Here is a 27,583-nt window from a genome sequence, read left to right as displayed (position 1 = left end):
AGAGAGACTGTTGCAGCAAGGAGAGGCTCTGCCCATAAGGGCTGCACGCTCTGACCTTTCTTACTGTTTTTGAAGATAGTTTACACCTATAGAAATTTACTAGAAGCTACTCAAAATTTCAAAAATAAACTAGCAATTACTTCACAAATTATCCATTATTAGAAAAGTGGTGGCTTCATTTAAGTGACTGAAGATAACATGGCTTTCAGATAACAGCAGACAGGTAACATGTATTTTCATATAACAGCAAAAGAGGGAGTTGTGCCAGAGGAGTGCCTTTTGTCTGAGAATGAGCCCCACTTTGATTTTAGTTCTGAGCACTCCAGTGCTTCACTTTAATTGAACTAGTGACTTTCTTGGTAAAGAGTTGATGATGTTAGCATTTAGGATGGTGCCCTGACAGGCGACATTGGCCGGTGGTTGAGGGCACAGGCTTGGTATCAGTCAGGCCTGGCTTCCAATCAGCCTCGGCCCCTTCCTAGCTGGGCATCTTCGGGCACGTGACTTAATCTGTCTGAATTTGCTGTCTCATTTGTACAAATGGGAATAATATTAACGCTAACAACGACTTACCTTTTGTAAGGATGTTCTGAGGATTAAATGAGTTACTGTGTGTGAAGTGCTTTTACTACAGTGCCTAGCAAGGAAAACAAACCTTAAACAGTATGATTATTGTTTTATCATCGTCATTATTTGTTATTCCTGTCAGCACATGCACAGCTTTCCCATACATTTTCTTCTAGTCTTACAGCCCTATTTGTAATTTAACCATAAAGCCTTGCATTTGTAAACACTTTCTAGTTCACAGCCTGCTTTCCAAACTCATTATTCATTTGCATCATATGAGAGAGGCGAAATAAGTGTTTCATTCCCATTAAACAGATGTGCAGACTGAGACTTGGAGGGGTTAAGTGACTTGTGGGAGTAGACCCTGGGTTTTCAGACTCCCAGTCTGGTGCTTTCTTCCACTGTATCATAATCTCAACAGCCCTTTTGTAGCAGCCCTGGGTCTGTCTCCATGCAGCTTCTTTCCTCTGCTGGTGTTTAAGTGGAGTGGGCCTGCTGCCCTCCCTGCAGCCTCAGGAGAACAAGGCAGCAAGCCCAGCCCGGTGTCATCGGAGCAGAGGCTTCTCTAGACTCCAAGGTTTTTCTGGGGTTGTGCTCTTGTGGCTTTAGAACCGTCGTAGTGAGCACCAGGCTCCTGGGCTTTCTGGGGGAAAAATATGATGGTTTACGTTGAACATCTTTGATTGTCCTCTTTTCAAAATTTCTTTTAATTCACATGACGTTTTTTCCTTTGTCTCCCCCCAGTATGCAAATCCAGCATTTGAAACAACAATGGGCTATGAGTCAGGTGAATTAATAGGGAAGGATTTAGCAGAAGTGCCTGTAAATGAAAAAAAGGCTGATTTGCTCGATACTATAAATTCATGCATCAGGATAGGCAAGGTAAGTAAGAGGTCACTACCCTTGTTACTCTCACATAACAAAGAGGGAAGGAGGGAGACCTAGCGCTCACTGAGCACTGCTAGAGCCAGGTGATCTCAGTCTCACTCTTCCCAGAAGCCTGGGGAAGTGTAGGTAGTGTTATCTCTGTTATGCCTATTTTGCAGATGAGGAAATTGAGGCCAAGAAAGTATATAAAACCTGACCAGCCAATAAGAGTAACTTTGACACTTAACATCATTGTTTTCATTTTTGTAATAAGTGAGTTAAGTTGATCTTTCTAATAATTGATCTTCTAAGTGGTAGCTGTTGGCAAATGGTCTGGGTAAAGGATTGCCAGTGAGTTAACACATTCTCAGAACACATTGGGGCCCATCAGTTCTCTGAGCCTCATTCATTCATTCAGCATTTTTTGAATGCCAGGTGTGCTAGGTTCTGGTATAGAAAGAAGGGCAAAACAAAAATCCCTTAGGGAACTCATTCCAGGGTGCAAAACAGACAGATAAAAGTAATCATTGCATTGTGATGTGAGAAGTTACAGCACCCTGGTGCTGAAGGGGTAGACAGAGCAAGGCGGGTTCAGCCTGAAAGGTTATTTCTCTCTCTGAACTGTGGCTTCTGACAGCACCTCACTGTTATATTACGTTTTAAAATATGATGAGAAGGAAAAGGCTACTGCTTTCCATAGTCATTCTTAGGCTTTTCTGCTGGGCTCTTTTTAACTTTTAGAAGTTGGGACTGTGACTCTGATTATTCAGAACATTTGAAAAATTGGCGACCTGCTCTCTTGCTGGCTATCTGGAGGCCCTGTGGAAGTGATGCCCTTTCTCTGTGGCATTTGGCCCGTGCCTATCCCTTAGCACACAAGGGCAGTCTGCCAGAGGGGGCAGAAGGGCTATGCAAAGCTTATACCCCCACTTGGCTTGGGCCCCTCGAAGACACCGTGAGTGGGCTGGTGTCCTTTGCTTTCCCGCGGCTCTGAGCCCACGAGATGGCTTTGCAGTGAGAACAGGGAAAGAACAGGCCAGCGGCGGGGCCCGGTAATGCACTCTCAGGGGAATCACACAAATGGGCGCTGCTTGAATCCTATTTTGCCTTCAGCTTTTCTGTCAGGATGATGATTTTCTTGCTAGAGAGAGTGGCAGGTCCTCTGGATAGAGAAATGAAGGCTGAGATGAATGAAGAGACAGACCCTTAGGTGTTCAGGCCCACCAGTGTGCCCTGCCTGGGCTGAGAGGGGCGTCCTCGGAAGGCAGCTCCAGAACGGCAGCCATTCCAGACCCCCGCAGCCTTTGAGGGGCTTTACCATGGCCTCCCCAGTCCTGGCGGTTTGGTCCAGTGCTGCCACTGGGTCAGCCAGCAGTTCTGCTGTGAGGTTCAGCAGGGTGTGAAACAGATGGTGGCTCTCATGCTCCTTGATCTGGCAGCTGCCCTTGCAGTGAGGAGAGCAAGTTGAGAAGGGGGTGGGGGCACCCAGTGGATTAGCTGTAGGCCCTGGGATTCACCCAGATCCCTGTGAGCAGCGTGTTGCCTCCTGAGGTATGCCGTTGGGCACCAGGTGCAAAGGGCCTCGACAGCCGGACACCTGTTCTCTAAAGTCTGTATTTGCTATGAGCAGAGAATACGAAAGGTTATCGCGTTGTCAACCTCTGTACTGCTTTATTTCAAAAAGAAACCAGGTGGGGATATATGTATATGTATAGCTGATTCACTTTGTTATACAGCAGAAACTAACACACCCTTGTAAAGCATTTATACTCCAATAAAGATGTTTAAAAAAAAAAAAAAAAAAAGAAAAGGAACCAGGGCATTTGTTTTGCATGATTGCAAGTTCTTGGGGAGAGTGCAAAAGCTGCTGTTTGTCCTTTGTTGGTACCCTGCTGGTTCACGGGCAACACCGCAGCAGGACAGACCACTTAGCTGGGCAATCTTTTGAGTAGAAAGATATATGGCCTTTCTAATCAAGTCTCCCTCGGGAGAAGAAGGGCTTGTTGAGAATCAGCCAGCCCTTGGCAAACAATGGTACCATGGTCAGTGGAGAGAGTTCAGACGTGTGCTGGGAACCAGGATGGAGCCTTTGGAAGTGGTCAGATGACCGGGAGGGGCTTTGGAATGTCAGATTCTAGGTGTCCAACCAGTTGGATATTCTTGGGGGCAGAGGAGAAATTCTGATGATGTTCAAACAGAGAACACTGCGAACGCCACTCTATAAACCTCCTCTGCCTGCTGTTCTCAGCCACTGGCTCCCCTTTCAGGTAAAACTGATCCTATGAGGCACCTTGATTTTCAGTCCCACACTCCTGCTTCCTTCCTCCCTTTATGTATCCTTCTTGGCTCTCCTCCTGTTTCTTTTTCCCCAGATCTTCTCTGTCAGGGCCCTAGAACCCCTGGCCTCCTATCTTCTCAGATACCTGAGCCTTATATTGCCTCTTCTCTTTTAGAAATTTTGCATTTTTTTCCCCTCAGAAACTGTCTTGCAGGTGCTGGAGGAACGTTGGCTGCTCGGCTGGCTGCCTCTGATAATGACGTGTAGTCGCAGAGCCCTTTAGCTCTTCACACCTTTTACCTTCCCCAGCTCCTGGGAAGCCAGGAGCGAGCCTTCCTCCCTCGCCGCCTCCCCTCTTCTCCCACTTTTCCCCCATCTCTTTCCTCCCAGGTTTACCAGGGCTCTTTGTCCCCTGCTGGTTCCTCAGAAAGCTCCCTTTGTTGTTGAGCATCTTTCCTGCTCTGCGTAGATATCTCCCACCTTCCCAGTTTTAGCCCCAGTGTCTTTTCCAAGATCTGTTTCAACATCCTGCTGTCATTTTGTTATCACCTTGTAAAACGGTGATTTTCTCTCATCCCCCATTAATAAAAAGCCCGATCCCCCTCCACCTCTTCTGTCTACTGCTCGTTGACCGTCCACACAGTTGCCTGGACTTTGATTCCTGGAATGGTTTTGGTTTCTCCCTACCCTTTAGCCCCCTCCATCAGATCCATCACCAGGGCTTGATGTCTGTTAAACCCCTGCCTTTGAGGGTCCACTGCCTGGGCCTGACCGTGTGTTCAGGGCCCTCTTCCCACACCCTGAGACTGCGGTGGCTGAATGCAGTTAGGCCTCCCTGTCCCAGGACCCTCCACTTCTGGCCAGTCCACCCTACGCTACTGGAGATTTGTCTCACCAGATCACCACTTTGATCATGTCACTCCCTCTGTGTAGAGCTCAAGTCCCTTATCCTGGGTGCCAGGATTCTGTGATCTGACTTTGGCCTCACTTTTCCATTTAGTAAACAAAAGCCCCAAGTGTTCTTTGACTGTTTACCACCTGCCAGCACCGTGCTAGCCCCCGGGATAGGACAGCTGGAAGATGATGACTTAATTCTTAAGCCGGTGGGCACACACCAAGAAGGAACTGTCTCAGTAGTCAGCGAAGTCCAGCTCGGTGCTGAGCTTGCCCCGGAGTAGAAGGGAGGTGCACGCCTCAGTGTAGTTCTGAGAGGAGCTCAGCCTGAGAGAGACATACAGACACCTGTGCAAAACCAGACAGGCCACGTACTGGTCATTTGCCGTGTGTCAGGACTTGGCTAAGAGTTTATGTGTGTTACCAGATTTAATCTTCATAACAGCATTCTAGGTAGGACTTTACTATTTTTAGGAACTGAAACTTCGATTTTTGATGTATTTTTGATAAGAAGTATGATCTGTGTTAAGTGAATATTTTTTGTTTCCACTGTTGACTGGAAGACTTACAGGCAACTCTGTTATCTAAGCAAAGTCATTGGCTAAGTTGTCCTCCATTAGCTGGACCGTCCAGCGCTGGCTGACGTGGCTTCTTACACCTTGACTTGGGGTCCGGCAGCCACCCACTCTGTTCAGAAAGGATTGGAGGAGAAAATCCTGAATATGTGTTTTGAAGTGCTGATTGATTGACTGGATCGGTCTCCCGTATTTTCCCTCTCTTTTTATGTAACAGCTCTGTTGAGAGATAATTCACATGCCATCCACTCCATCCATTTAAAGTATACAGTTCAGTGGTGGTTGGTATGTTCACAGAGTTTTGCAAATATCACCTCAGTCAGCTTCCCGTATTTCTCTTGATAGTGAGCTTCAGAAGTAACTCTTAGACCTGTCTGCTGAAGCCTTCTCTGGTGGCTGCATGGGGCTGTGGACGTGGAGGACAGGCTCCAGATTCCTGCCCAGGGATCCCTGTCTAGTCCTTGCCCGATTCGGGCACAGGCCACTCTCCCCTCAGAACTGTAGTGAGGAAGGCCCACACCTCCCTTCTGCTCCAGGGCAAGTAAGCACCTAGCTGGGCTCTTGGGCTGTTTTTTAATTTAGTCCTTTCTTGGCACCCATTGTTTTCAGAAGGACGTCAGGAAGCCCCACTAACCATCCTTTGCTTCTGTCAGTATCCTGGTTTCTCTTGGATCCACTTTCCTAGAGGAGTCTGAAGATGAGATTTTACCATTAGCATTTGCATGCAGGTCACCACGCCCCAAGCATAGATTTCAGAATTGACTTTGTGTAAGAGTATGGACAGGAGACTTGAGCCAGGCTGCCATGGTGTTCCCCTTCCCACCTGGGTCAGCTTTAGCTCCTGTGGGACTCTGGAAGGTCTAGAAGGGTATGAAACACCCTGGGAGTTCAAGGTCCTACAGTGGGTTTTAGGGATTTTTCTAGCTTAAGGACCTTGGTGACTCTTGGAGAAATTCAGAACGTTTTAGGTGGTCGCAAAACCCAGCTCCGTCCCACGCTTCTCTCCACCACCCTCAGAGTAGGGGAGCCACCTGTAGCCCCTGTTTGCTCACTGTGGTCATAGCCTGGGCATACCTGCTCTCCCATTGCAGTTCCATTCTGAACTGGCAGCTCTGGCTTTTAAGGTCTCACTTGGTTATTCTGCCTGAGCCCAGTCCTGGCTGTTACCTCATTATCCCCACCCTACCTGCAGAGGGTACACAACACAGAGGGTGGCCCCTTCTCTGCCCCAGTCTGAGACTCTCCCCCTCCCAAATGCAGGGGCAGAGGCCACACTTCCCCCCTCCACTGCGGCAGGTAGGAGTTGTGAGAGGAGGAACCTGGACGAGAAGAGTGTTCCTCATTCGTGGGCCCAGGGCCTCTCTTGCCAGCAGAAAGCCACTGAAAACATATGGCCATTTAGACTGTGGTGATCTGGCTTTTGTTGTCTGTCTAGGGAGGAGATGGACTTGGGAGGTTAAGAAAGAATTGTCGGATTACCCAAAATTGCCTTTGGGGTTGGGATGATTTTATTATCCTAATAGCTTTAGTGGCCATGGTAAAGGAGTGGAAACCTGAGGTGGAAAATGCTCTTGGGTTTATGTTTTGAACACAATGTATAATGATGCCTACATTCCATTTATAGGAATGGCAAGGAATTTGCTCTGCCAAAGAGAAAAACGGAGATAATGTACAACAAAATGTGAAGATACTACCTGTCATCGGACAGGGAGGGTAAGTGGAAAAAAAACGAGAACTTCAATCAACATACCATGTTCGGCTTATTGCAAAATGTGCTTTGAATACTTAAGTAAGTTGAGAACTGCATGCAGAAATTTTTAAGAAAGACTTGTAACAAGGTCAGGTACCATCAAAGGATGGCCTTCCAGGGTGGCTTCCTCATGGTCACAGCCTGACCCTCCAGCTGGTGACCCAGAGCCGCCATACTCCGACAGTCTTAAGCTGTGTGAGCACATAAGAGACTAAAGTATTTAAATCTGAATGCCACTTTACTGAGCTGTGTGCTAAGAACACTCACTGGTGGACTCCCTGTGTTTAAAAGATTTTTATCTAATTTGATAGCCTATGTGTTATTTCTGCACAGAACGATCAAATTAGATAAAAGTATTTTAAATACTGTCATTTACGGAAACGCATATGAAGCAGATGTGACCACAGATTGGAAGGCAGTGTATATCAGGAGCCTGAAAACGTCATATGGTTTGTCTCAGAATCTATCTTAAATAATACGAACAGTGGAAAATTATGAACGTGAACTGTAGAATACCCAACGATAAAATACGCAACCATTAGAAATGATGATCATAGAAAATTAAATTATAGGGGAAAATGTTTTTGATAAATGCAAGAGTCAAAATGTAAAATCATACCTAGTGTACGCTCTCAGTCGTGAACATGAAAGAAGGACAAAAAGACCAGGAGGAGGTGTAGCGATGATGGTTGTGACAACTGCCGCTGTCCGTGAGCCCTTCCCTCCCTGGGCAGGCTCTCAGTGCCTGGTAGGTGTCACTTCATTTCGTCCTGGCCACAGCCCCGTGATGTCGGCACTGTGACCGTCTCTGTTTGACAGACGAGGAGCCTGAGGCTTAGAGAGGTGAGGCTGGCCCAGAGTGCGGCCGCCAGCGCTCAGCGGAGCCGGGCTGCAGGCCTCTGCGTTGATCGCGTGGCTCACGTGCTTGGTCACCAGGCTCTGCTGCTGGCTGGCGATCGCCTCAGGGAGACGGCTCTGTGTGGGCTCTCTGCTCTGATTCTCTGCCTTTTTATGGCCTTTCCAAATTGGGGCGGGGGGGGATAACTGTAGGGATTGGATTATCAAGGGGAAAAGCTGAAAAATTGAAAATAAGTGAGGAGAGTCAGCATCTTCTGAGATAAGCCCCGGTTGCTTTGTTCTAGACTCGCACATTCGGCCCCAGTGTGGCCTGTGGCTGTTTCCATGAATGACTGTGAGCAGATTGTTTGCTGAAACTTGAAGAAGAGCATCAATAGAAAGGGCTGTGAAACTGTGAAGACATGTTAAGGAATTAGAGGCTTTGGGCTGGTTAACATGTAGTACATTTTTAAAACCTAGGTATTTTTTATTGTGTGTTGTGATGACTCAGAAGGATTTTGTTGTTTTTACTGAAGAGTCAACTTCTCTTCTACAGAGACACCAGAGGATGCTTGTAGACTCTTGTTTGTTTATTGGTGGCCTTGGCCACACACAAATAGAACTGCTGTCCTCCAAGCATTGTATGTATTGTGAAAGAGAGATGCTCCTTTCATAATGAAAAATTAGCTAGATATCCACCAGAATAGAGAGCCAGGAGAGGAATAATACATTGTTTTCTACTTGCAGAAAAATTAGACACTATGTGTCCATTGTCAGAGCGTGCAATGGCAACAATAAGGTATGTAAGGAGAGCCCTTGGGACCCCAGGGACCCAGCAAGATTTCCCTTACTGTATAACTAGGCATTCAAAACTAATGGCTTCTAAAATTCATTTTTAGGCTACGAAAATAGCTGAATGTGTTCAGTCTGACACTCATACAGGTATGGTGCCCCATATTCATTCTTAGGGTTCACTGAGGTTTTGAAAAAATAAAAAAATAAAAACAGGCCCTGCCTCTGACGAGCTTGTCTGTTGCGTAGGTGGGACTGTATTTTCCTAGCACCGTGGCAGCATTTCTCTCCCTGACTCCCAGGCTGGTTTATGAGTCAGAGGACCCGAGCACAGGTGGGCGATCTGACAGGTGTCCTGGGGTGGGTCTCAGCCTGTGGGGAGAGAACTGGTCACCTCCATTGCATGAACTTATGTGAAGATGTGTTGAGTGGAGTGTGGTCTGTTGGCATGATCTGTGCTCGAAGAGGCAACTGTGTTGGTTTCAGACTACAGTGCTTTGGCAGGGATGCTTTCACCCAGCCTACAGGGAGGTAGGTGGACCCCATCAGACCTGCCTCACGTCGTATCCGTCTCGTGAGGACTTGATGTGCTTTGGACACCATCCGCTCACCCCATGTCTGCGTGACTGCAGATGTTTTTCCCTGGCCCGGAATCACCTGTTTCCTTCCAGCGTATATCATGGCTCCAGCAAGCCACTTTCCTACTCTGGCCCTTACCTGTGATGGTGCAGGTCCTCTCCGGCTCCATGCCAGAGGCTCTCCGTCCAGCCTGTGTGGACGCTTTACAGCACCCTGCCATGCCCAGGCAGTGCTCTGGTTGCCCAGCTGGTCTGTAAGAGCCTCCAAGGAGAAGACTTTGTCTTCCATACCTTCAGCTGTTGATGGTGTGCTTTCAGCAGCACCGGCACAGTTCACTCATTCATTCTAGGAACGTTTCCCACAAGTTTTTCTGAGTGTTTGTTGTGTACAAGGCACTGTGCTGAGTGCTTAACTTACGGTCTATTTAGTTGAAGCCTTGCAATAACCCAGAGGGGTAGACGCTTAATAGATGAAGTTCCCTTTTAACAGATAAGGAAACTGAAAGGTTACCTAATTCGCCCAGGGATATCCATCTAGGAGGTGGGAGAGTTGGCACTCAAATCCAGATGGCCAGCTCCAGAAGCTCTGAAGCACATGCTGGAACGGTTCTTGTGGGCGCCCCAAGAGTACTCAGGCTTTAATCTGAAAAGAGGAGAGACGTATTGACACGAAGGGACACATAGCAAGTGATAAGAAGTGATCATTAGTGGGTGAGAAAGGCAGAGGAAGAGGGAGGGGGACGTTCCAGACAGGGAGAGGTGGATTTGAGTAAGAAGATGGGTGTGAGAGGAAAAGCATTCCAGAAATACATACCGTTACTGAACAGGGAAAGTACAGAGTGTGTTCTAGAAAGAGCAAGAGCAGGGTTAAAATTCTGACTGGTGTAAAAAAGGTCAGTGTGGAAGGGAGTTGGGATCGTGAAGGATCCTTAGATGCTAGGTGGGAAATCAGGATTTTCATCGGTAGGCAGTGGGAGTTGGAGGATTTTTGAGCAAGGGAATAGTATAATGACGCCTGAGCTCTAAGCTTTTAGAGCCTGTATGTAACAGATTACATGGAAGGAGGGACCAGGGACGAGAAAACCAGCATTGCCATCGTGTAGAGGAGAGAAAACAGGCCAGGGCATAATTCATCCAAAACAGTGCACGGGCACCACGTGGCAGGCCAAGTGACTGTCTCTACTTGGCGAAGCCTGCTTTCTGTGCTTCTTAGCAGGGGGATGGGTAGCACAGGGGAGGAGGAGGGGGTCCGGAAGGGCCTTGCCAGCAACGTGCCAGGTTCCGGGTTGGGTGGTGCGGAGCAGGGCTTCAGCGTATTTTACAGGTGTCCTCGTGCGCTGCCAGGGCGGGGGCTGGGCAGACCTGAAAGGAGTGTTACTCTGGACCTGGAGAAAGTGAGCTTTCTCGGGCGCAGGAGGAGGGAGCTCCCCGTGTGCGACGCCGCAGGGAGCCCGCGGTTGGGCAGCGGATGGAGGCTTGGCAGTGTGGGGTCGGTGAGACCCCGAGGCGGGGGGGAGGGGGTGTCCCGGTGCAGGGCAAAGGCTTGGACGGTTGAGAGTGTCTGAGAAAGTTCTCTGAAAGTCTGTTCCCAGCAGAGTGACTTTGGGGCAAGTCATGCAAGAAACCTGGTTCTCAGCTTCCTCCCCCCGGGGGAACCACGGTGTTGGTGTTGGGATGGAGGCTGCCCGTTCGCGGGGCTGCGGGATGGTTCCTGCTCCTCACGGCTTCTCCAGGGTCTCGTGGATTTGCCCAGCAGGCCAAGGAAACCCTGCTAACCTTCCTCTCCTAAAAAGATGGGCAGTGCGTAGGATCGCAATTTTCTGGAACAGGAAGCTGAGCGCAGACACGTGAAGTCGCGGGCGGTGCTGAGCCCGAGCTGGCTCGGCGGCCGAGGCCTGTTGAGCGGTCCCTCCTGCGGTGCGCGGCTGCCTCAGGTCTCGGGTCAGTCGTGGACGTGGAGCCCTCTCGAGGCAGGAAGACCTGTGCGCGGGCTCCTTCAGGCTGCGGGCTGGTTGAGAGGTCAAGGTCACCCTGCCGTGAGCCCCTCGGCCCTCCCTGCAGGAGCAGCAGCCCAGCAGGTGGAGGTACCTTAAGAACCAGCTGCAGAGCTCTGCAGGGACTCAGACAGAGGAAGAGAAGCGGGCTGAACACGGCGGTCACAGGAAGGTCTGGTCTTGCCTTAGGGGAGTCACGTAAACGCTGAGTTAGAAGTTCAAGCCTGCTTCGCCTCCCTCCACACCTGCCACAGCCCTGGCCTTGGGACACGTTGCTCCTTGCTTCCCTCCAGCCAGCTCTGCCCCGTCTGCGCAGGCAGCGTCCTCCTCCAGGAAGTGCCTTCCTCCTCTGCCGGCCTCCAGCTGCAAAACATGGCTCATCTCCTCTCTGCCCCCCTCCCAGAGGAGACCTGCCCCTTCCTCCTGGGGCTCCTTTTGCTCCCCAGCATCACGCCTGTCACTCTTAGTTCACCCGTGTTTGTTCCCCTCCGGACTATCCCCTTTGAGGGCATGGACCCTACCATATTCATCTTCACACCCCTAGCGCCTGGCTTAGAGCCTGACACGTGTTAGGTGCCCAGTAAATGTTTGTTGAGTGCCCTCGTGTCATTCACAGCTGGTGAGGAAGTCAGTCAAGTCAGTAAAGCAGGTGGTTACCAGCAATGTTGGGGGTGAGGCATTAGGGCAGGATTTCCCAGAGGTGATGATACCTGAGCCGCATCTTACCTGCATCTTCAAAGAGGATCGAGAGTTAACCAGGTGAAGGAGGCGTCAAGGGAGGGGTGCGTTCCTAGGCGGGGGTAAGCAGTTTGCACCAAGGCAGAGAGGTTTGGGAGGTGAACTAGCACATCATAAATAGTTCGTGATGGCTGGAGAGAGGAGGTCCAGATATCACAGGACTCTGGGTGCCACACTGGGGAATTTAAATCTGATCCTAAAAACAGTGATGAACCATTAAAATGTTTTAATTGGGAGAGTGATCTGATCAGATTTTTGTTTCAGAAGGATCACTTGGCTGCCTATGGAGAAGGGGTCGAAGGGGGCAAAGTTGGGGCCGGTAGGACCAGTGAGGGGAGGCTGTCATTATAATCCAGAGGTGGATGACAGGTGTCTGAGCCAGGACAGGGACAGAACAGGGGTAGATTGAAGAGGTATTTAGGAGGTCGAATCCATAGATTTATCTGACCACTTGAGGGCAAGGAACAAGGAGGAGTCATGGATGACTTGTCTCCAACTTAAGCAAAAAGGTAGATGCCGTTCAGCAGCCTGGGATAAGCAGTGACTTAGGAGAAGATACTGAGTTCGTTTGGGTAGTGAGCTCGTGTGAAATTCCTGAGGGTGTCCAGATGGAGGTGACGAGTGGCCAGTTAAGATGTAAGTCTGGAGCTCAGGAGAAAGGCCTGGGATTAAGACAGCAACACAGGAATTAGGAAAAGCTGTAGAAAAGGATGAGGTCTCCTGAGGAGATGGCGTTGTCTGAGAGGGAGGGCTAAGAGGACTGAACCTTTGGGAACACCAGGGGTGCTGAGGAAGAGAGAATGAATCATGATGGAAACTAGGAAGGAACAATAAGAGATGCAAGGAAAGCCAGCGTTGGACTTGTGCAAACCAGGAGTCTCCAGGAAGCATGATCAGTTGTGTCTAGTACCACAAGTCAGGTAAGAACTGAACGGTGTCCTTCAGGTATAGCAACAGGGAGGTCATCAGTGACCTTGACAAGGTCACTGCCAGTGCCCACATGGAAGAGAAGGTAGCAGATAGCAAGTGGAGAAGGTTCCGGATGGTGGGGAGGAGTACCAAGGGCCTGCCTTTGGATCCTGTTTGTGAGCAGGAATCCAGATGAGGAAGCCGGGAGAAGGCAGAGAAGACAGAAGAAGCTGCAGGTGCGGAGAGCTGAGCTCGAGCGCCAGCTGTGTGCTCACTCGTCTGCACAGCGGCTCCCAGTTGCCTCGTCTGTGAAATGGGGACGGGTTGGAGAGGCTTGCCACCACGTGTGACACGCGGCAGGTGCACAGAGGAGGGCACGAGAAGGAAGGTCAGCTTTGCCTTGTCATTGATTGGCGTGGAGTGAGGGAGAGAGGAGTCAAAGACAAGCCCCGTTTGGGCCTCGAAATGCAGTGGCGCCATCCACGGGAAGAGGGGGCAGAGAAGTACACCCCGGACTAGTGCTCCTGTACTGCCCTCCCAAAGAGAGGCACATTCTTCCCGGGGACATTTTAGAGCTTGTATTGTAGAAAGAAATACAAAAAAAGATTTTTTTTTTTTTCCTTTGGGGCAAGGGTGGATGGAGATCAAAATTTTCCCACCACTTTATTCGATTACGTAGAAACATAATAGGTGAAATTCTCTTGAGTTCATTTCTGCTACTTTTTGCATCGTGGGACTCTGCGATTACATAATCTGGAAACTGAAAAGCACTACTTTATGACTGTACCAGGTGGGACATTTTGAGAAAGTCAGCCTCCCTTAAAACGTAATTGTTCACAGCCTTCATCTCTGTGCACTCCGTTGATTTTTGTGGCTTCCTAAATGGTATTCTAATGCTTAAATTTTGTTTTTTAAAACTTTTATATTGGTAAGTTTCCTAATGTGTTGTTAAAATCCCTTTGCAGAGGTAATTTATAATTTAATTGTTTCCACAGATCATCAGTCAGGCAAACATAACGACAGGAGGAAAAGCTCACTAGATGTCAGAACTGCTGCCTCTCGAACAAGCAAAGGTAGGTGACAAAGACGAGGAGAAAGCATGGTCCTGTGAGTGTTGAACCCATGGAGACGTGTGACACTCCCTCCCCAGTCTGATGTCTGGGTCACTGCCCCCCTCCAGCTCAGGAGAGGGAAGGGGACCCTCTAGCAGTCTGTGTCCATTTCTCCCTCACCCCCAACTCCTTTGCCAGTGGGTTCCATTCTGACCCTTTTGATGGAGTCAGGGAATAAAGAAAAAGAAAAAGATACATTTTACCGTCTGTTCTCTAGTTGATTTTCTTTTTTTTTTAAAATTATTTATTTATTTATTTATTTTTGGCTGAGTTGGGTCTTCGTTGCTCTGCATGGGCTTTTCTCTGGTTGCAGCGAGTGGGGGCTACTCTTCGTTGCGGTGTGCGGGCTTCTCATTGCAGTGGCTTCTTTTGTTGTGGAGCACGGGCTCTAGGCACGCCGGGCCTTCAGTAGTTGTGGCGCGAGGACTGTAGAGCGCAGGCTTAGTAGTTGTGGCGCACGGGCTTAGTTGCTTTGCGGCATGTGGGATCTTCCCAGACCAGGGATCGAACCCATGTCCCCTGCATTGGCAGGCGGATTCTTAACCACTGCACCACCAGGGAAGTCCTCTAGTTGATTTTCTAAACTGTAACAGCAGATGTCAGTTTATCTGTTGTAATTGTATGAGTAATGCATTTGGAAGTTCTCAGTGATATATTCCATTGTGGGTTGCAATTTGCCATGGAAGCTTACCTTTTGGTGGGGACGTAAGTGAGCTGCATTTGGGGATGTGAAAGACTTTTCATAAGCAAATAGTATTTAAGTTCTAAGTGGAATATATAATTTTTTAACGGTTATGTAGATATGTGGCCTGAGTGATCTAGAAGTTTTAAAAATGCAATGAAAATTATCTATAGATAGTGTGGAGGCAAATATTACTGCTAGCTATGTACTTTCTTTGACTCAGAGATGAACTGGGAAGCAGTAGGGAGCTGATTGTTACTAGATAAACAGCGAAAACTTTGCAGATGTTACAGTGGAGATCCAGTGCCTCACTTCTCTCATGGGTTGGTCGTGAGGACCGGAAAATATGCCGTGTGTCCCTTGCACTGAAAAGACGAAACGGATCCCACCCCTGCTGCAAGGGCAGGGAGCAAAGTGGTGTTACAGGGAAGAGTATGGACTTCGGCCTCAGCATTGCTTTGATTCAGGTCCCAGCTTCATCTACTTTCTGTGCAACCTTGGGGGTAGACCTTTGTGCTTCCATTTCCTCATCATCATATGGGGATCATTATGCTGTCCACAGAGGACCACGTAAGGATGAAATGAGTGAGCGTGGTGCCTGGCCAGGGTCGTGGCAGCAGCTGTCACCGTCCTCACTGTGGCCCTCATGGTCACGGCCCTCGGGCACAGCAGAGCAGAGGCGAGGTCACTCGTGCCCCAAACTCTCTTTACCGCCACACTCTGACTTCTGTTCATCCTTTGGATTACTTTGTCCATTTCTGTATTTTTGAGAGTTAAAACACTTTTCTTTTAATGTTTGTGGGTTTTAACCACTGTTCTTTTTAATTGACTTATAATTTACATATAATACAATTCATATTAAGTGTTGAGTTCAATAGGTTTTGACAGTTCTGTACATTGAACTGTACAGACTGTAACCACCCAGCCCAAAATAGATACAGAAAATACACACGTGCAGGCCTGCACTTGCGCACATATTTCACCACACAGAGGCATCCACTGATTTCTTGCACCATAAGTTAATTTGGCCTCTTCTTGCGCTTCATGGAAATGGAGTCGTATAGTATGCACTGTCTGTGTGTCTGGCATCTTTCACTCATTTTAGTGTTCTTGAGATTCATCCTTGTTGCTAGGTGCTGCCGTTCTTCTTTATAGCTTGGTAGTACTCCACTGTATGACTGTGCCACAATTTGCTTATCCATTCTGTTATTAATGGCCCTTTGTGTTCACCGTTCCACTTTGGGGCTGTTCAGAGTAAGGCTGCTGTGAATATTTTTCTGCAAGTATTTTTTTTGTGTGTGGACATGTGTGTTCATCTCCTACCTAGGAGTGGAATTGCCTGGCCTTTGTGCAGCTGCAAACAATTCTCCAGTGTGGGTTGTACCATGTACCATCACTAACCTATGAGAGTTCCATCTCTCTGCATCCTCCCACACTTGGTTATACCAGTGTTCTAAACTCTAGCTATTCTACTGGATGTGGTTTTAACTTTAATTTTCCTGATGACTAATGAGGTTGAGCAGCCCTTTCATATGCTTACTGGCCATTGGATATCCTCTTTTGTGACGTGAATGTTCAAATATTTTGCCCTTTTTTTTTTTTTTTTTGCGGTATGTGGGCCTCTCACTGTTGTGGCCTCTCCCGTTGCGGAGCACAGGCTCCGGACGTGCAGGCTCAGCGGCCATGGCTCACGGGCCCGGCCGCTCCGCGGCATGTGGGATCTTCCCAGACCGGGCCACAAACCCGTGTCCCCTGCATCGGCAGGCGGACTCTCAACCACTGCGCCACCAGGGAAGCCCCTTTTGCCCATTTTTATCACTGGGTTGTTTATCTTTTTCTTGTTGGTTTGTAGGAATTCTTTTTATGTTCTAGATATGGATATAAGTATTCCAAATATACTGTTCTTAGTCTGTGAATGGCTTTTTCACTCTCTTAATGGTCTTTTAATGAACAGAGGTTCTTAATGAATCTTAAAGTTCATTTTATCAGTGTTTTCTGTTATAGCTAGTGCTTTTTTGTGTCCTGTTTAAGAAATCTTTCTCTATCCCAAGGTTATGAAGAATATTCCCCCATGTTTTCTTCTAGAAGCTTTATTGTTTTATCTTTCACTTGGGGTCTGTGATCCATTTCAAATTAATTTTTACATCTAGTGAAGGTAGAGATCAAAGATTAATATCCCCCCCCCCCCTTACTGGGAAACCCAGCTGGCCCATCACCATGTTGAAAAACCATCTTTTGCAGTAGTATCATTATTGTAAACCAGTTGACTGTAAATATATGGCCTGTTTCTGGACTCTATTTCATTGTTCTGTTAGTCCTTGCTTGCACTGATAACACGATCGATTACTACAGTCACATGGTAAGTATTGATATCTGGTAGTATAAAGTTCTTCAAGATTATCTTGGCTATTCTAGGTCCTTTGCATTTCCATATAACATTTAGAATCAGCTTGTTAGTTTACACACAAACAGCTTCTTGGGAGTTTATCCGGGAGTGTCTTAAATCTATAGAACAATTTGGGGAAAATTGAAATCTCGGTAACACTGAGTCTTTCAAAACGTAAACATGCTCTTTGTCTTTATTTAGGTTGCCTTTTATTTTTTCTCAGCAATGTTTTGCATTTTCAGTGTATAAATCTTACATATCTTTCCATTAGATTTATTCCTAAATATTGATTTTTATGATGCTGTCATAATGGTGTTTATTTATTTCAGTTTCCAATTGTTTGTTGCTAGTATATAGAAATATAATTGAATTTTTTATGTATTGACCTTGTACCCAGTAACCTTGATAAACTAGCTTATTGATTATAAGAGTAGCGTTTGTAGACTCTTTCACTTTCTGCATACACCGTCATGGCAATCTTTATACCTTTTATTTCTTTTTCTTACTTTATTGCATTCACACTATTGTTTGGTCTTTATATGTCACTTTCATTATATTTTTAAATGAGAACAAGTCTTTTATGACATAGTGATAGAATAGTGGTTTTTATTTTTGGTTTAATGAACTTGTTGGGTAAAATGGAAAGATGGCAACCATGGGCTGATCACCAAAATTAGATTTAAGGAGTTTTGTTGGTCTCTGAAATTTAGAGCATTTGAGAGCCCCTGAGTTGGTTAATCTTGGTTGTTTCTCCTTGGGCCCCAGTTTGGTAAAATAAGGCTGACGCATCAGGCTGTGGAGCAGTCTGTGGTCCTTTAAGACCTTTGGTAAACAGCATTTGGCCTGACAGTGGGGCTTTCAGGGAGAGACACAGAACACTATGTGAATATGTTTTCCTGCCAGTTCACTGCCCAGGCTTCTCCCCACCCCAAAGGAACTGGATCTTGACAGGAGCAACAAAAAAATTGACAAACTTTAGAGTCTAAGATTTGCTGCCTGCCTCACTTAAGATACTTACCTAACCCGTCTAGATTGAGCAGAACAGTGGAAAGCACCAAAGGATGTCTTGAAAAATTGAACCAGAAATTCATGTATTTCAGTTAATTGAGTTGTATTTATTGCTCCCGCCATATATGAAACAAGGAGCCTCTGTGGCATTGTCTTTCAGAACATTTTCACTCCTGGAGAGCAGCAAGCTGAATAATTATAAAGCCTTATTGTTAGAAACACAGAAAGAGGCTAACTGTTTGGCCCTGACTTGCTAGATTGTTTCCTCTGTTTTCTCTCTGGCCTGTGACCTTAGAACTTCAGTCTGTGGGCGCACGTGCATCCTAGTGCCTAGAGCTGAAGGAAGCAGAGTTGGTGATGCCAGAATCCCAGGCTTGTTAGGATGGGAAGGAAGCTCAGCGACCAGGTAGTTCTGGTCCTACCCCTTCATTGTGCAGCTGAGCACGCTGGGTGGGGCCTGGGGCGGGAAGGGAGACAGGTACCCAAGGCTGTGAACACCCTGATTTCTGTATCACGTGATCTCTCCACAGTTTCCAGCCAGAGACGACGCTCCTCCACGGCCCGGATACATTCCATGAAGATCGAGGCGCCCATCACCAAGGTGAAACAGTTTGTGGTCCATCTCCATTGAGCATAGAAGTCCCTTGTTCTCCTGGTTGATTGTTTTCAGCAAGAAGAACCACCAAGGGACCCACAACAATAACGATGCTCTCCTAGTTGTATGGAGCTGCCTCGTCTGAAGAGAGAAGATGTGTGACATGAGCACTTTAACTAGCCTTAAGTCAGCGTTGAGCCCTACTGCCAGCCTGACTCTCTGGATTGCTTTCCCATTGTCTTTAAGATTATGAAACTCAGGTCTTTTTCTTTCCGTATTATAGGCAATCAATATCATCAGTGCTGCCCAGGAAAGCAGTCCCATGCCTGTGACAGAAGCCTTAGATCGTGTGCTGGAAATTCTAAGAACCACTGAATTATATTCCCCACAATTCGATGCTAAGGACGATGATCCTCATGCCATCGACCTTGTTGGGGGCTTAATGTCTGTAAGTATATTTGACCAGGCTGCTGGCTAGATCCTGCTGTTGTCATTTGTTTTCTCAGAGGTTATTTGTTTACGTGCTGGCCTACACAGCGCTCTTTGTGTGTGGGACTCAGTCAAGCCCTAAACCCTCCATTGCTGCCCTCTGGCCGAGCCATTCACCCACCTGCTGCCTACAGCCCAGGGGGACCTCAGCTTGAAGCAGAGAAGGGAGGAGCACATTCTAGACAGCTAGCTAGTTTTAAGATTTTGAAAACAGGCAGAAAAGAAAAATTTATGAAATATTTCATACCATATTACAAAACAGGATGACTGTATATGTCTAAAGAGGCACCAGGGGGACTTCCCTGGTGGTCCAGTGGTTAGCACTCCGTGCTTCCGTTGCAGAGGGCATGGGTTCGATCCCTGGTCCAGGAACTAAGATTCCCACAAGCCACACAGCATGGCACCACCCCCAACCCAAAAAAAAAAAAAAAAAAAAGGCACCAGTGAATGGGGCGTGGTTTCCCTCTAGAGCATCCTATACAGATTTGGTGACTTCATGGGAAAGAAGGCCTTGGAACCATTTCATTAGAAGGAGGCTTTATACCATGGGCTCTTGAGGGGTCTAGATGCCTCCTCCACCCCATCTAGTACAGAGGCCTTACAGGGGAAGAACAACTTGGTGGAAAACAGATCATTCCATTGCCATCGGTCACCTTTTTTGTCTTGGTGACAAAATTCAGAAGTAAAAATTCATCCCCCCTCCTAATTCCTGCTTTCTAAAGTCACTTGATTTCATAAAAATAAGGTTTTAAGCAAAAATCAGATGGGTAGAGGGTTCCCAGCGATGATGATGTCTAGTTGTGGTCTTGTCTGTTTGAGACAGAGCCTCCTCCAGCCTGTAGGTGAGGGGGTGGGGAGAAAGGATGAGGGGCGGGGTGGGATAGTGCCCCGGGGGTGAGGGGTGAAGAGAGGCAGCATGGGGAGAAAGCACTGCAGGGCTGAGGAGAGGGGCCGCTCCGGGGCTCGGGGGTGGAGCAAGGGTGCTTAGAGAGCAGGGAAGAATCTAGTTTTCCTGAGGAAGGCTGGTGTCCACGAGCGTTGAGGAGGGTGGCAGGAAATGGGGGGAAAGGGTTGAGGGCAGAGGGGCGTCATCCGGTCCTGAGTGCCAGCAGGACGCTGGGCTCTGGGGAGTCTCCCGAGCTCGCCGTCCTGGTGATGCCCCTACCCCTGAGTTGAGCAGGTCCTTGCAGCGTCAGGCTGTGTGCCCCTGGGTGAGTGACTGAGCTCGGGGTTGGCTGCAGAGGTGACCACAGGGAAGCCTCGGCACGCACTGATGGAGAGGGCTGCCCGCAGCGTCCTCTGGGGCCCGCTGTCCTGGGGTTTTCAAGGAGTACAGAATAGCTGTGACTTCCCTTTCTCTTGTTTCCTTGATTTTTATCAGGACGTTTTTCGAAGACCATCCAGGAATGAGTATGTTCTTTCAACAAAAAGTAAGTTTCTCCTTTTTAGTTTTTTGGACCACTATTACTATTATAGCCATGCTTAAGTGATGAAAATAATTTTTTCAGGTAAAAGTTTTAAGATAATTTTTTTTTTTATCAGTAAGAAGTTTTTTGGTGTATCATCAAAAATGAGAAACAGAGCAACCGTCCCCTGAAGCATAACTGTTCTCCCTATGGAACAGTTAATGCTGTAAAGCCTCTTAATTTTGTTCTCCGAATCACATCACTTTGCAGACCTTCAACAGGCTTCCAGCAGTGTGATCACCCCCACCTCCCTTCACGACATCCCATCACAGATAACTCAGGCCATGGAAAATGAGGAATCCTGGGACTTTGATATTTTTGAACTGGAGGCTGCCACTCATAAAAGGTGAGTCCACGTGGAGCTCGGCAGACAGAGCGCTTGATTCCAAGGGCCGGTGTGGAGAAAGCCACCCCAGGAGTATGGTTTCTGCACAGAGCCAGTCCCTGGTCAGGGAGGAGGCTCAGGAAAGCGCAGCAGGGCAGCAGGTGCCCTGAGTCACCAGGGCCTAGGCCTCAACGAGGGGATCAGTGAGAAGCCAAGAGGAGTCTGCCGGGCGGTGACTTCCGCAGAGAGAGCAAGCGTGAAATTGAGCAAGTGATTTAACCTCTCCAAATAGCAGAGGTTTCTTTTTCTGTAAAATATGGTTATTAATTTCTCCTGTAGGTAGTGGTATGTTGAGATAGCAGCAAAGAGCCCCACTCAGAGCCTAGAACTAAAAATTAGAGATACACAAACGTACACATTGATAAGAGCTGTCCCCAGATCTTGGTTGCTGTGTTGGTGACAGGCATGGGGACACCCCAAACTCCAGCCATCCTGATCTGAATGTGGTCACCGAGAGTAGGGTGGGATTAGGATTTTACCTTCAGTTTTGTACCTTGCTGGAGAAGAACAGCCAACCAAAGGCGTGTGGTTGGCTTGGCACACAGGAAAGGGTGTCCAGGCCTGCTGTCAGCCGGCGTTAACCTTCAGGAGGGTGAGGTCCGGACCCTGGAAGACAGAAGGCCACTGCAGGAGAGGGGTGCTCTGCTGGCCGTGGGATAACTCGTCAGGTCTCATCCCAGTCTGGGTGACGGTCCCCAAGCCAGCCCCTACCCTTGGCTCATATGCTCACAGTGAGTCGACCCTCTAAAACATTCTGCGTCCAGGTACTCCACACAGCCAAGGACTGTAGAAAAGAATATTCCCGTGGCAAACAGAGCTTTGGGTACCTGGTTTACATTACTGGTACGTTGTATTCGTGTGAACCTGGGACAAGGCAGGTCTGTTCAAGTCCTGTGAGCCCGACCGTCTCTGGATACTGCTTCAGCAGAGCCAAGTTTCTTGATCTTCCAAGCAAAGGCCAGGTGCTGGATGAAGGTGACTTCTCAAGGAAGGGCCTGATTTGCTGGCCAGTGCGTCACCTTCTCTGGGGAAACCTCCTCATACTGTAACACCCACTTCCAGATTGTCGAGACCATCACATGACATGTGACAGCCTCTGGCTCATAGGCTGTCATCACGAACTGTTGTTTTCTCCCACACAGGACATCTGGCCAATGACATAGGTCCAGCAGGTCCAAAGGAGAGGATAGGGTTTAAGGTGGAACAGGTTTAGCCTGGCAGCATGTTGATTTGAAGACTCTACTAGTGTCAGTAGGAGTCTGCATCAGGAAGGGCAGGGTGAACAAACCTCGCCCCAGCCAGTGGGGAGCACCAGGTGAATGCTCCCAGAATTGGAGCTGGGCTCCACCCAAAGGTTGGCATTGGCTACCAGGAGAGAGGGCAACAGAGCACCACCCGCGTGCCACCTGCACAGGCTCCACTTTGCTGCCCTGCACACTCTCTGAAGTCTGGCTCGGGTTTGCTTGTTGCATCTGAATAGATCCAACACTTTGCCTGTTTCTTTGCTTTGTTTTAACACTGTGGATGTTTTTCTCTGTAGGCCTTTGATTTATCTTGGTCTCAAAATATTTGCTCGCTTTGGAGTCTGTGAAGTCTTAAAATGCTCTGAGACAACGCTGAGATCGTGGTTGCAAATTATCGAAGCCAATTATCATGCTTCTAACCCCTACCACAATTCTACACATTCTGCCGATGTGCTTCACGCCACTGCCTATTTTCTCTGCAAGGAGAGGATAAAGGTGAGCTGTGTTTGTGCTCCACGCTTAACAGGCAGGAGCAGTGGGGCGGGCTGCTGTGCAGTGTGACTGCTCAGGAGGGCCCGGCACGGGTGCAGCCTGGCCCGGGAAAGGGGCGGCCACAGGAGAAGTCAGGCAGGAGGCCACGCTGTGGCTCTGGGGAGTTGATAATGAATTCATGACATGACCCCAGCCATTCCTGGAAGAATAAGGAGCAGGGTTCGTTCTCCGGGGAGGAGGCCAGCAAGAACAGGAGAAGGCTGTTTTTCTGAGGGGTCTTACTCTGACCCTGCAGGCAAGGTTGGATATGGCCCCTTTAGGGCCCCCCGCATCCCTCAGAGTCAGTGGGGTTTGAGACCAAGTTCATCATCTTTGCCCAGCACTGCTCCCACGCAGGGTCACCTGCCTGGCCCAGAGTCCCATCATCCAGGCAGATACCCATGTCAGAAGCCTGGGGTCATCTTCAGTTCTCTCCTCTCCTCCAGCCCCCGGCACCTGGTAGGTCATCTGACCTTGCGGACTACAACCCCTAAGTGTTCTCAGAATCGTCTTCTCCTCGCAACGCCCCTGCCACCGTCCCGGTGAGGGCCCCGTCATTTGTCGTCTAGATGGTGCCAAACAAGAACTCCTGGCTACCCGGCCTCCTAGGGAACTCGCTCTGACCATATGGGTCCCAGGAGCAGCCTCCCATCTCCCACAGGATTTAAGCTTTAAACCCCACAGATGGTGTGCACCGCTCGCAACACACAGGCCATGTTTGGGCTGTGCTGAACCACTTTAGATTCTAATGCTCCTGCCCTTGACATGCCGTTCCCTTTGCTGGTGCCGGCTTCCCTCACATCTCCCCCTGCCCTTCAGGAATCAACACCAGCCTTCATTCCTCTGGGAAGCCCTCCCTGGGGCACCCTCCTCTGTGTCCCCACACCCTCCTGGGCACCCTCCTGATTGTACCGTCCACTCCATTTGGACGGCAGGCTCCTTTCGTAGCCCAGTGCCTGTCCTGCTCCATCTCGTCGGCGCAGGGGAGGAAGGGCGAGGCTCCTAGCATCAGGTGCAGTGGCCACTGGCACCTACTGGTGGCCATTCACAACTGGCCCAGGGTCTGCCTGGGGGCCATGTAGCAGCTTTAGCTCCAGCTTTGAGGCCATAGGGGGATGGGAGTAGGCCCCAGTAAGGAGGGCGTCACGGGAGAAAGGTTCCATTCAGGGAATGTTACTCACTGCCCACTCCCAAACCAAGCTTCCTTAGAGAGCCTTTTCATGTTGTCAGTTATTTCATTGGGGAAATTTTCGAAGCAGCGACTAGACCTTCACTGATTTGCCAAAGTATTTGTGTTATTTCCTTCAGCATCCATCATAAAATGGCACAGAGGGTCCAGGGAGCTCTAGTGCGTGGCCATTTCACTTTCAGAAGTATTGTATACTTGAGAGCAGATGAATCAAACTGTTGGTTTTGTACCTAAGGAAACAGGGCCTCGTGAGGAATGAGACAGCAAGACAGCGAGGCATCTCTGCCTGATGTCCTGGCAACTGAGGAAGGCCACATGGTGGCCAGGACCAGCCCTGGCAGTCAGCAGAGTGAGGGCCAGTGCATCCCGGTCCCACTACCTCATCTGTACCTGAGACTAGTTAGTTGTAGGGAGGAGAGCAGCGTGTGGGGATGATTCCAGCACGTGGACATGTTGAGTCACTCCCCACCCTGAAAATCCTATCTTCTCAGAGCTGGGTCTCTCATTTGCTCTTTCTCTTTCCCTCTAGTTTGGTTTTTCGGGTTTTGTTGTTGTTGTTGTTGTTTTAATAACAACAGACTGTAGGCATAATAAGAGTCCAGAGAGAGGGCTGTTTTTATAAAGCATGAAGACAAATGGCAGAGGAGAGATGTCTGTGTCAATATGGTTCAGCATATAAAGACAACCTAACTTTTGCTGCAATTTATTGATTTTGAACTCCTCTATAGATAACATACAAATATATATTCAGAAAGCTAACTTATTAATTTTTAATAGCATTTACTGATATAATTCACATCATAAAATTCACCCATTTAAAGATAAAACTGTTGAATTTCAATTTAAATAAATTTTACAAGACTGATTTATTAGATATACACCTTGTTTTCAAGTGTTTGTAGAATATTTCCAAAAATGATCTTATACTAGGACACAACTACTGTCTTGATAAACTTCAAAATTTCATAGTCTGTATTTTCTAACCACAACAAAAACTAGAATTTAATAACTAAAAGTTAAATAAAAAATGTCAGTCACTACCAATGAGAAAATATTTCAAACAATTTAGGGATAAGCAAGGAAATAAAGCCAAAAATAACAGTGTAGAAAACAACAAAATGAGAAGCCTATGTATCAAAACCTGTAAAATGGGAAGAGCAAAGTGGTAATCCAGAATGATTCTTTGAAACACCAAGAGAATTAAGTTCTAGCCAAACTAATCAAAAACACAGTAAACACAGAAATACACTCATTTGAAATGGAGATTAATAGAAGAAAGTACCATACACTTGTGTACTTAAGAGTTTTAAATCAAATTAATGCTGGAAGTAGAAAACCAAGAGAGGTCAGTACCATGGGAGTTGTTTTTAAACTATCAGCTAATTTCTTCAAAACCTGGCTCCTGACCCAGATGGACAGGTGAGTTCTTTAGCCCTTTAAGGAATTTTTCCATGTTACATAAACCGTTTCAAAGTCTTGAAAAAGATGGAAAACGTCCAGATCATTTTACAGAGTCACAAAACCCTGAAATCAACCTGACAAAGGTAGCAGCAGAAGGGGGGAGAAAACTATAGACCAATCCCCAGTTAATGTAAGAGATGCATAACTTAAAAAATTATTTCTCTCTTTTATTAATACTAGTTTATGTTGGTCTAAGTCAATATCTCAGACTAAAGGCCTTTTTTTGTGATGGGTCTAGAGACAGACTTTCTGAGGAGGTGACTCCTGTCTGTTGAGGACACCCTGTGTCTTGGTAAGTCCTTAACTTGTGTGAGACTGAGAATCAGATAATGTTTCCTAATAAACATGCAAAGATGAAACTGTGTCTGAGTGGAGATGGGAAAACTGAGTTTGCTCAACATTATGCTTCTCAGAAATATCCTTACCTTAAAGTAATAGGGCAGAAAGAAAACTACTACCCAGAAGGCTACCTTGCTTTCAATGCCTTGCCCCAATTTTTAAATGATCTCTTGTTTTCAGCAAACTTTAGATCCACTTGATGAGGTCACTGCCCTCATTGCAGCCACTGTCCATGACCTGGACCACCCCGGGAGAACCAACTCCTTCCTGTGCAATGCTGGGAGTGAGCTGGCCATTCTGTATAACGACACTGCTGTGCTCGAGAGACACCACGCGGCCTTGGCCTTCCAGCTGACCACTGGTGATGATAAGTGCAACATCTTTAAAAACATGGAGAGGTAAGAGCAACGAGTTGGAAAGTATGTTTCCTCTCTCTTTTTTTAAAAAGCAATTTTATTAAGATATAATTCACGTACTCTACAGTTCACCCGTCTAAAGTGTACAGTGGTTTTTCTTCTATTCAGCGTTGTGTGACCATCACTACAGTCGAAATTTAGAACATTTCCATCACCCCGCAAAAGAACCTCGAGCTCATTGGCAGTCTCTCCCCATTCCCCCCTCAACTCCCACAGCTCTAGGTCTCCTTTCCCTCTCCATAGATTTGCCAGTTCTGCACATTTCATATAAATGGAAGCATCCCCAATATGTGTCTTTTGTGTCTGGCTTCTTTCACTTAGCACGATGTTTTCAAGGTTCAGTTCCTTTGTGTCTTGACATTCCAAGACGACAAAGTATAAGGCAGACACCTTGAGAGACCCAGAGAAGCTGTCACCTTACATCTCTGCCTGGAAGACTCCACTCTGCCCAGCAGACGTCTCGTCGTCGTCTCTGTTCACACGTCACTTCTTTGCGGAAGCCTTCCCTGACCCCTCACATTAATTATTCAGTCCCAGGTTCCTTCGTCTGCCTGATTCTGGTTTGACTGTTAAGTGCTGTAAGATCACAGTGTCATATGTCTTCTCTTCCTCGCTGTGCCCTCAGGTGTCTAGCGTGGGGCCTGATAACTGTTAGGTGGAAGAAGTGATCTGTCATGAGGAACACTTACCAATTTGGATTTTTAAGGAAGGTTTTTAAACTTTTAAGGGATTTAAAAAATAACTCCCTTTTGCCATGTTTTAGAATTTCATATGTGGACTTAAAGTTGGTTTTATTCATAGTTGCCTGTGTATATATCAGTTACCTCTGGAAGAATTCACAAGACCCTGATAACTTTGGTTGTCTCCAGGGAAAAGAGCAGGGCAGCTGGGGCTGAATGGAGATTGCAGTTTATGTACCTTTTGAATTTTTAATTATATCATTTCCATCCTCAAAAAATAAAAATTTTAAAGCAATTAAATAAAAACAAGGGCTGGAGGAAGAGGTAATCAAGTATGCCCTGTGATTCTCTCAGCTTTCAGAAGGTCTGCCCTCTACGTTTCTGGGCACTAGAATTATTGGGTCTCAAGGTTCCTCTGTGTAGGGTACATTCTTCATAACCCAGACCTCCGTCTTCATTCAGAGAGCTGTCTTCATTCAGAGAGCTGGCTTTGGTCACCCCTGCTGCATTCCATCTTTTTTTATCTTAAGAACTATGTGCTTTTTACTTCAGAACGACAACACCATGAACATTGTGTCTATAGTCTTACCCATAAGCTTCTGATTTGAACTTCTGTTCAGGTTCCCCTTGCTAACAGCAATCTAGGCAGTAAAACCTTTAACTTCCACATTCTTTTTAAAGTATGCCCTGCCACTGACTTCCAGTGCATTAGAATTTTAGCCACAGTGGACATGTGTCCTAGATAATAGCTTGTTTTCAGGAACATCTGTCTGGTCTGGATCAGTAATCGGCAGCAGCCTCTCTCGTTTGTTGTCTGAAAC

The 27,583-nt window shown here is 47.5% G+C and overlaps 1 protein-coding gene across 2 annotated transcripts in view; it reads left to right on the top strand.

The window, feature by feature from the left end:
- Positions 1-27,583, top strand: part of PDE8A (phosphodiesterase 8A) — a 145,601-nt gene that overhangs the window by 93,333 nt on the left and 24,685 nt on the right. For both annotated transcript variants that reach the window (XM_030763986.2, XM_089906726.1), the window contains exons 8-18: positions 1,312-1,449; positions 6,806-6,894; positions 8,516-8,567; positions 8,668-8,710; positions 13,775-13,852; positions 18,498-18,568; positions 18,846-19,010; positions 20,433-20,481; positions 20,728-20,863; positions 22,443-22,641; positions 25,847-26,064. In XM_030763986.2, the coding sequence (XP_030619846.2) occupies positions 1,312-1,449; positions 6,806-6,894; positions 8,516-8,567; positions 8,668-8,710; positions 13,775-13,852; positions 18,498-18,568; positions 18,846-19,010; positions 20,433-20,481; positions 20,728-20,863; positions 22,443-22,641; positions 25,847-26,064 (1,238 nt within the window). The remainder of the gene's footprint in view (positions 1-1,311; positions 1,450-6,805; positions 6,895-8,515; positions 8,568-8,667; positions 8,711-13,774; positions 13,853-18,497; positions 18,569-18,845; positions 19,011-20,432; positions 20,482-20,727; positions 20,864-22,442; positions 22,642-25,846; positions 26,065-27,583) is intronic.

The sequence above is a fragment of the Delphinapterus leucas genome, chromosome 2 (assembly GCF_059928025.1).
Source record: "Delphinapterus leucas isolate spDelLeu-1000000601 "Yukka" chromosome 2, BTC_Dleu_Yukka2, whole genome shotgun sequence".
Lineage (NCBI taxonomy): Eukaryota > Metazoa > Chordata > Mammalia > Artiodactyla > Monodontidae > Delphinapterus > Delphinapterus leucas.
The sequence above is the reverse complement of the archived record's forward strand: the minus strand, read 5'-3'. Positions and strand labels throughout refer to the sequence as shown.